Source organism: Rhipicephalus microplus, chromosome 2 (assembly GCF_043290135.1).
Source record: "Rhipicephalus microplus isolate Deutch F79 chromosome 2, USDA_Rmic, whole genome shotgun sequence".
NCBI classification, from domain to species: domain Eukaryota; kingdom Metazoa; phylum Arthropoda; class Arachnida; order Ixodida; family Ixodidae; genus Rhipicephalus; species Rhipicephalus microplus.
Window position 1 is genome coordinate 147,567,400 of NC_134701.1, and position 9,559 is coordinate 147,576,958.

Sequence of the window (9,559 nt, forward strand, 5' to 3'; positions counted from 1 at the left end):
ACAAATATCATGTTCAGAGACGCACCATAGAATATGTTCTCGCTCGAATTGATTTTGAACGGTGTTGGCCAAATCGGGCAAATAAAAATACGCACGGAGGTGCACCGGAACATTATGTCTAAGTATATTAAGAATATATTTTTCTGAAATTGTTGAAAAAAACTATTTTTTTCCTGTTTGCTTCTAGTGCCTCTGTAAGCAGTGTTTATTCTGACCGTGTACAATATGACCATTATTACTGTCTTTCTCATTAGAAACGCTGTATTGGCGATGCCTCTTGTACTATATAATATTCGCGACAGCGTTGTTCGAAGGGCTTTTTTTTTCTCTTCAGCCAGCTGACTCCATTGATTTTTCACTGTTCTTGCTTATCGATATCCTAATTTCTATTTTGACGGATGCAGATCACTTTGTTGTGTGCTTTAGACAGAGAATATAAGTGACCGCGCTTTCAAGATTAGGCGTGCGTTTGGGCCTAAAAATATAATGGGAGCCATCCTTGTGCAAAAAGTGGTGGCCTGGTTCTGTTTCTTCGAAGTGCTGGGACAAGAATACGTGTCGATGAGTATTGTGTGCGCACGAATAAGTGTTCAAACAACGAGCGTACATAACTGGATCTGGTGCCATGTTTTGTTATAATTATGAGACGACTGTATCGACCGTCGCTATATCAATTTGCAAGAAGGGCTGCAGCTCACTTTATTGCTTTATGAAGCAGCGTACGTTCAGTGCTTAATAAATTACCACTGAATCTCGGTGACTTTTTCTGTTCTATGGCAATGGGGCAGGAGGTAACATTAGAATAATGGCGATAACCAAATCACCGTGTCATAATGATGGATCACTTGGCTTGCTAATGCCCTATTCGGTGATATTTAATGTGAATGTGGTAAAACACACTCCCACACAAAAAACACCTAATGAAAATTGGACGCTTACACGCCAACTAAGTGAATGACCTTTTTCTAGCGTGTTGAAGACTATTTGTTTTTGTTTATAGTTGAAATTAAAGTCTGAGCTCACAGAAATTTTGTTATCTTGGAAGCATTGTGTTTGCTGATCTCAAAGACACGTTTTATGTACACCCACAAAAACTATATAGGCTTTCGCATCAATTAGTTAGCCAATTACTGTAGAGAGGAATCGGCTCACCAGTTAAAACCAACACGGGTAGTAGAAGAACCTTACACCGTGAACCAGAAATTAAATCTGTCTCAATTTATGAATGTAATTTCCTCGCACTATTTAGCAAACGTGTGCGCTGTTTTTGTCCAGATTACTATGCGTTCATCCACTTTTTCAACCAAGTAATAATCATGCGAAAGGCAGGTCGCTGTCAGTGTCATCTGGCTGTTCATAGGCAGCTGCTCAATGCACCGCCAAAAGCCACCAAAGGCATTTTCAGGAGCGAAGCTCCTTATAGCGGCACCCGATCGTCCCTCGTAATTGTAGTAGTAGTGTGTAAGGTGGTGCCGGTAAGGTGGTGCCGGTGGGAGATTTCTTCTGTGCGTTGTTAAACAATAAATAATTTGCAGCGTGTGCCTTAACTAAAAGACAAATTCTGTCTCTCATTCCCCATTAGCAGCCATTGGCATGTACATTGAGCACTATCTGACAAAAAAAGGGTTGCTACGTTATACTCGCTTGGCGTAACCAACTTGGTTTTAGAAAGGTTTTGCGAGCGTTGGGCCGCAGTGCCATGAATACGGTGAACTAGTATATACCACGAACTCGAGGTGGTTAAAGGTGGGAAGTAGACACGAAGTGTAAGCCGTAAGGAAGTGTGCGTGTGCCTCCTCTCGTTCAGTCCTTGGAATGTCCTCTGTATGGCGGTGCTTCTATATGAGGAATATATGATGAAAAGTTGCGAATTGGTGGTACTTGGATTGTTGAATAGGTGGACGAACGGACACACAGACAGATGCATGGACGGACGCACGGATGGCTGCACGGTCGGATGGACGCATGGACGGACGCAGGAGCGGATGCATGGACGAACGCAGGGATGGACGCACAGATGGACGTGCGGATGCACGAACAGACGCACGCACGGACAGGCGGATGGACGCGCGGACGTTCACACAGACGGATGCACGCATGGACGCAAGCAAGAACGAATGAACGGACAGATGCTTCACCCCACTCTCCACCATTCACCTCGTGGATATGCTGCCATTTTTTTTATAACTGCCGCAGACGTCCCACAAGCATTTCCAACGTCACGCGCGTTCCTGTAGTCATTTTATCAACACTGCTATCCCGCGCACCCCACTGTCTTCATGCCATAGCCACCGTGAGGGAGCTCGAAGCAAACTGGTCTGTCCACGAAGCTCGGGACACCTTGCATAGCACTCTGGATCGTTTTATAATATATACGCCTACTTTATTAATCATTGGGGAACCTACGTGGCTGCTAGCCATAACGCTACAATATTTGGTGCCACGTGTATAAATGCCAACACGCTTCGATGCCTCTCAGTTTATCGACGGCCGACGCTTTGTTCGCCGCTGTCAGTGTCAGTGTGAATCGCTGTAATCTGACCATCTGATTCTGGCCACAAGTTCGGCAAAAATAAACCGTTTTTAAAGACAAATTTCTTAGCGAACTTCAGTGACTTTGAGCGCATCTATCTATCTATCTATCTATCTATCTATCTATGTATCTATCTATCTATCTATCTATCTATCTATCTATCTATCTATCTATCTATCTATCTATCTATCTATCTATCTATCTATCTAGCCGCCTATGGCTTTTAGCTCTCCTGGCCGTTTTGATGATGGTATCGATACCAAAATTGCTATGGCATACTATGACTGTATTAAGAACATAGTTGACCAGTTCTAACATGAAAATCCTGATACGTATGTGATGAATGTCATGATATACGTTTAATGATCCTGCAGCTCTTGCGTTGGTTTCGCGCACATCGCAAGTTGCAAAGCTGGTATCATATGGCATGATTGCTTGGCGAACACAAGCGACAGACCCTTACAAAAATTGTGACATCATGTAGCACCATGTCTACATGCCACGCTCCTTATGCGCTCGTGGCCGTTTCGCTAGCGTCAATTATACTAAATTTATACTAAAAATGGCTGCTAATGGGGAATGAGAGACAGGAGAATTCGGCTTTTAGTTAACGCGCACGCTGCAAATTTTTTCATTGTTCAACAACAGTGCCGAATCCTGACCTTGAAGAACAATGCAACGAAGCCGAGATACGAGCAGTTCTACACAAACTAAATACTACGTCGGCACCGGGACCTGCCACCATTTAACAAAACACTGCGAAATCTAGACGATACGTTTATTGGCAAATCAACAAACTTTAATAATGAATGCAATAGCACCAGCTGTCTGGTGCTATTGTGTCCATGGAGGAGTGGATGACGAGCTCGGTGTCCACTTGAAATAATGCAGTGACGTCTTGAAATTTGTCTGAGCTTCCGGGATCGTCCTTGTTTGCTTTAGATACAGCCAGAATACCCAAACCGACATTGGGTTGAATAGAATCCTGTGTCATGGGGCCCAAGCCACGGCGGTACCACAATTTTTCGAGTGGTTCGAGATATTTGACGCGTCTATTGTTTTGAAAGTCTTCGGGGTGTAGGCGCATAATGGTGTTCTCTTCGGGAGTTTGAGTGTATGATTCGATATTGGATAAGTTTGTTGTTTTGTAAGTTGCAGCGTCGGATGGTACACCAAGCACTGAGTGAGTGAGTAGTTCTTTGCCTGCGCCGTAAGTGGGGCCCATGCGAAGCCATGCATTGTTAAATTTGTGCGGGTAGTTAACGATTGGGGTGCCTACTTGGCCTTTGAAGGGATATTGATTAACAAATTTCGTTAAGCGAGGACTGATGCCGTCGATGTGTATTAAGTCATAAGCAAAATTGTGGCGTGGTGCTCCCATGCTGGCGGATGCGCCGGTTTTGTCATCGTACTCTTGCACATCTGTTATTGGTTGTATTTCGAGACCCCAGTAGCTTTTGGCCAACTCTGCATGGTGGTCTATGCTGAATAGAACTATTGTTTGTGGTTTCATGGCATTGTGTGTTGTGCCTTGGGTGATGCGGCACATACCAGTGTCCATGCTGTGGTTCAGCCCTATTGATGATACACCGTACACGAGCATGTCAGAGTTGACAGGTTGTACTACTGAAGAACCAGTTTTCCACGGTGTTCTTAAGCCGTGTGGAGTTATTTTGGCCGAGCATTCGAGAGCCTTTGTGTGAGCTGGTAAGTTAAGGTAAGTGCCATGTGGGATGTATAAGTATGGACGGTCGACCGGAAGGCGTGACATACTTGTTACGATGCCGGGAAAGTTCTTTTCTCCGTCGTATTTCAGCGATGTCTTCAGCATGGCGTAGCCCCAGGTGGTAAGAATTTTGCTGTCATTGAACACCGTGACCACTCCGTGGTCGCGAGGAACTCGTAGAATTTGCTGAACGCATTCGGACTGTCCACATGCCTTAGCAATGGAAAACGGTGCACGTCGTGCTTATACCCAAGCCTGGCAAACGCTTACAGCTTGAAAGCCTAAGCATATTTCATTAACTTCCTGCCTGTGCAAGGTAATGAAACACGTCTTGCTGACCCGATTGACTAACTACCTAGAGGACAACAACGTACTCCCTCGTACAATGATACGATTTCGGAAAAATATTTGTACACAAGATGCCATGCTACAATTAAAACACGAGACCACAGATGACCCTAGCAGATGAACTTGAGCCATCCTCGGGCTTTATCTAAAAAAGGCATTTGATAATGTCTCTTACCAAGCCATACTGAATCATGTAAGTAACTTAGGTTTAGGTGAGCGGATGTATAATTACACCCGAAACTTACTAACGGATAGACAAGCCAAAATCGTTGTAGAAGGCCTCACGTTCGAGGAATTATTTATTGGTAGTGCATGTAAGACCCAAGGATCAGTGATATCACCTATGTTATTTAACTTAGTCCTAACTGGCCTCCCAAGTAGATAAGAAAAGATAGAAGGTTCGCACCATACAATATATGCAGATGATATTACTCTGTGGGTAAGCAATGGCAGCGATGGGTCAAGTGAACAACGTTTACAAGAAGCAATCGACACCGTAGAGCAATACCTAGAAAGAACTGGTCTCACGTGCTCAGCCTAAATATCTGAGCTGCTACTCTATAGACCAACATTAAAAAGCCGACATTCCAAGCACCACAACACGCATACCTACGTAGACATACAACTTAAAGCACGAAATGGACACACCATACCCATTGTCGACAAGATAAGGGCACTGGGGTTAATAATAGAAGCTAAAGGCACCAACAGGGAAACTGTACGCAATATCGAAGTGAAGGTTTTTCAAACGATGCGCCTAATCAAAAGAATTACGAATACGCATAGCGGCATGAAAGAGGCAAGTGTCGTAAGGCTCATCCACGCGTTTGTCATGAGCCACATTACGTGTTTCTGCATACCATAGATGTTTCGCAGCAGAAAAAATGAAATAAACAGCCTCATAAGAAAAATATTCAAACAAGTGCTGGGGCTAATGCGAAGCACAAGTACAGAGAGGCTGTTAGAACTAAGCTTAGCTATGCTAAGCGCCCTCAAAGCCTGGTTCAAGAACTAACGAGAGGTGGCTAATAGGATTACGACAGGACGCTCAGGCCACGCCTCAATTGACACCGTAGAGCATTACCTGACACCGTAGAGCAAGCTAGAATTTTAGGAGCGTCGCTCCTAATATTCCAGCTGGTCGAAATTTCTGGAGCCCTCCTCTACGGGAGACCTGCTCTCGTCGGAGCGAGTGGACACGCGTCGTGTCGGCTCCAGTTTCAACGAATGTTTTTCAGCGGAAGTCACCTTGAAGCCCACAAGACTTTGGTACCCGCATATTCAGCTTGTCATCAGGAATCGCCCGGCGCCAAGTTCGAGGTGGGGACTTGAAGTTTGACACTTTTACCGACGCATTCTCGTTAACCACGCTAGCGCGAGAGCTACGCCTAACGCCTGCCAAGCTACCGGCAGCCCCGCTGCCAGAGACGCTGCTGCCTAGGCCGGCCTAGCTCTGCTGACACCAAGAATCACCGGTCGGCGCGTTTGACGCGTCTGACTTTCTGAGAACAAATGAAGATCTCTGTAGAGAGAACCTATTTCCCGGATTCGCTCGCAGGATTTCAAGCTGGACGGTTGTGCCCTCGCGATCTCCGACATCAGCGTAGCTCCCGCCGACTGGTTCGCCATCCGCGGTCTCCTGACGCCGTGCAGCTCTCGCATTGTGGCGCCCCGCCCTTGGACTGCTTCGACCGCATCCCAACTTTCCTATCTCCTTCTTTTTTCTCTCGCTTGGCTGTTTTCTTGTCCGTCTATTTTCCTTCTATTCTTTTTATCCCTCCTTCCCCCCACCCCTATAAGGCACTGCGCCGTGTCGCCTGAAGGCAGACAGAAATTAGGTGCCTTTTTCCTCTTCATTCTAATCACTACCACCACCACCACCACCTATTTCTCGTGAACAATGCGAAGAAAGCACAGGGTGGAGCACCGTAGGAGAAAAAAAAAATAATTGGCAGATTCCATGCACAGTGGGTATCGATGAAATGCGAATCACGATTGAGGAAGGTTGATATGCCACTTGAAAATCAACAAAACGTTACGAGGCGGAGGTAAATTATGCTGTTCATGACTTCCATGTCTAGATTAACATGGTTGGACGTGTCATTTACGTTCTATTTATTTCACGTCACGTGATATCAAATTTGGTACATTTGGAGCTAGCGAAAGGTCTGCGAGCGTGCCATGAGCGAAGCGTATAGTGAAGTTTTACACGACACACGTGTCATGATTACCATGTTAGCACCAGTCACACACCTTCGTCGTCCATTCAGGTCCCGTAATATCAAATTTAGTATCGGTGGAGCTGGCAAAACGGCTGCGAGCGCCTCATGGAGGGCCTAATATACTCCGACGTTACATTAACACGCGCACGCTGGGCGCAGCCGCGCTACACAAGCACAAAGCGAACACCGGCGAAACAAGCGTCCGGCAGCGCGACTCAGCGGCAACAGGCGGAAATTGCGACATGCTGCAGTTCGTGGCGACTACGTTACTCAGACATCAACACGTCTGCCTCTCTTCGCGACGTAGCCACGCCGCAGTGGTCTAGTGGCTAAGGTACTCGGCTGCTGACCCGCAGGTCGTGGGATCAAATCCCGGCTGTGGTGGCTGCATTTCCGATGGAGATGAAAACGTTGTAGGCCCGCGTGCTCAGATTTGGGCGCACGTTAAAGAACCCTAGGTAGTCGAAATTTTCGGAGCCCTTCACTACGGCGTCTCTCATAATCATATGGTGGTTTGAGGGACGCTAAACCCCACATATCAGTCAATCAATCTCTTCGCGACGTAGTGAAGCCGGGCGCGCTCAAACGCGCATGCGTCTAAGCAGCGCAGTGCGGCGCACGCCTGCGAGTATATGGCAGACAGACCTGCGCCTGGCGTGACACCGCCGACGCGAACGCACGCATGGTCGCGTCGGAATTTCATTATGGCATATACTGATGTTCTTAGAGGACACGCATCTCATGATTATCACGTGTGCACCAGTCACGCACCTTCATCATCTATTCACGTTATGTAATACCAAATTCGGCATACGTGAAGCTAGCAAAACGGCCGCGAGCGCATCATGAGTGTGGCATGCAGTCATATTGTTACTTTACACGCATGTCCTGGTATTCGTGTTAGGGTCTGTAGTTTGTGTTCGCCATGCAGTCATGTCATACCACACCGGTATTGCAACATGGCATGTTTACGAAACCACATAAAGAGCAGCAAGACTATGGAATGTAAATCATGACATTGATGACAAAAATGTCATGACTTTCATGTTATGACTAGTCTATTATGCTCGTCATACGGTCATGTTTTGACATACCTAGTTTGGTATTGATAGTATCACCGGAAAAGTGGATAGACAGACAGAAGGATAGATAGATAGATAGATAGATAGATAGATAGATAGATAGATAGATAGATAGATAGATAGATAGATAGATAGATAGATAGATAGATACGCTCAATGTCGCCGAAGTTCGCTAAGAAATGCTTAGCATTTAAGAAACAACATTTGCTCCAGAGTTTGCAGAGAAGCACCTGAAATTCACTACGCGGACCCCCACGCAGTCTTCATGAGCCCAAACTCTGCATTCCACGCTATGAATCCAGTGAGAACCCGGCTCTGCGTTGCTCCAAACGCCTAGCAGATCAAACACCCCCAGTCTCTCTTTGTGCTAATGGTGTGTTGTGTTGAACGCTTGCACTTTAATAAATTATTCAATGATTGGAGGCTAGATTTGTTTTAACGCATCATTTTCACTTTTTTTCACCGTTTCAATTCAGAACTGCACGGGTATTCTATTGCTTTAAACTTCGTCATCCGGGCTTTGTGAGACGATGAATTGCGAATTTTCTAATATTTGTTGTTTTTAAAACTTCGCTATGAGAAAAAAGAGGCAGCATATCCACGGAGTAAATAATGGAGGGTGGGGCGAAGCAATCGTCCGTTCACTTGTTCTTGCTTCCGTCCTTCTATGCGTCCGTCTGTGGGACCGTTCATGCGTCCGTCTGTGGGACCGTCCATGCGTCCATCCACCCGTCCGTGCGTCCGTCCCTGCATTTGTTCATGCATCAACCCCTGCGTCCGTTTATGTGTCCTTCCGTGCATCAGGACCGCCAGGTGGCGCCGAGGAGTGCACACGCGTTCACATCGGCTCCGTCAATCATCGTACCTAGCAGCGGTTAAAATCATGTGACTACCAGTGAAACTACGGGAATTGTGCAGGAAGACGTCAGGTACACGCTGACACCACCTTTTTGGACAAGCGATCCCGGTTTCCTCTGGGAAGTGAAGACCTTCGGCAGAGCATGCCAACCCGCCACGCTAAGCCTCGCGGCGAACTGGAACGCGGAGTCCTGGCAGCCAGCTCTCGGCCGACGCGTCGCGCTGCACCTGCCCGAACCCCAACGGACAACGACCCGGAACTAGCCCAGGCACTTATGGACATGGATGACCAAGACATCGAAACCCAAGTGAGCTCTGCGGTGGACGCCAACGAAGATTTCGTTTCACCTGACGAGGTGCCACAAGGGGAATATACTAGCGACGCCGAGAACAAGGAAAAATACCCTGCGGAGGAACGCGACGACGAAGCCAAGAATGGTCAGTGGCAGGTAGCAATGTCATTGCGACAGCGAAAACGCACCAGGAAACAAGAACGTGCAGCGAGTGATGACAGCGTTGCTCGAGGGGTAACTGAGAGCAACAGCTCCGGCGCTAGAACGCTTGCAGAAGAGCAACGCGGAAGAGCATCTGACAGGGGCCGACGACGAACGCGCGCGGCGCCGCTGCCCAAAAACAATATGAAGATTATCATGCGGCCCAGATCAGGGTTAGTTGTGAAATAACTGAAAGCATACCAGGTTGCGCGAGCGATAGAACATGCGAGCGGTGACCCGGAGGCCGGTAACAGCCACAAAATTCTGCTTCCCCTTCGCAACAGTTCAAACATAAT

General features: G+C 46.9%; 1 protein-coding gene across 1 annotated transcript; it reads right to left on the reverse strand.

The window, feature by feature from the left end:
* Positions 1-3,332: 3,332 nt before the first annotated feature.
* On the reverse strand, positions 3,333-7,513 carry LOC142792037 (uncharacterized). Its single transcript, XM_075885593.1, has 2 exons — positions 7,475-7,513; positions 3,333-4,445 (listed from the first exon to the last, which is right to left on the reverse strand). Exons 1-2 carry the CDS (start codon positions 7,511-7,513, stop codon positions 3,333-3,335), a joined length of 1,152 nt encoding a protein of 383 aa, XP_075741708.1.
* Between the last annotated feature and the right edge of the window lie 2,046 nt (positions 7,514-9,559).

Bases quoted from the DNA above. Each gene is read 5' to 3' on its own strand.
- LOC142792037 (XM_075885593.1), bottom strand. From the start codon at position 7,513: ATGCGTGCGTTCGCGTCGGCGGTGTCACGCCAGGCGCAG. The intron at 4,446-7,474 runs GTCTGTCTGCCA...GAATGCGTTCAG, and splicing joins CGGTGTCACGCCAGGCGCAG to CAAATTCTACGAGTTCCTCG.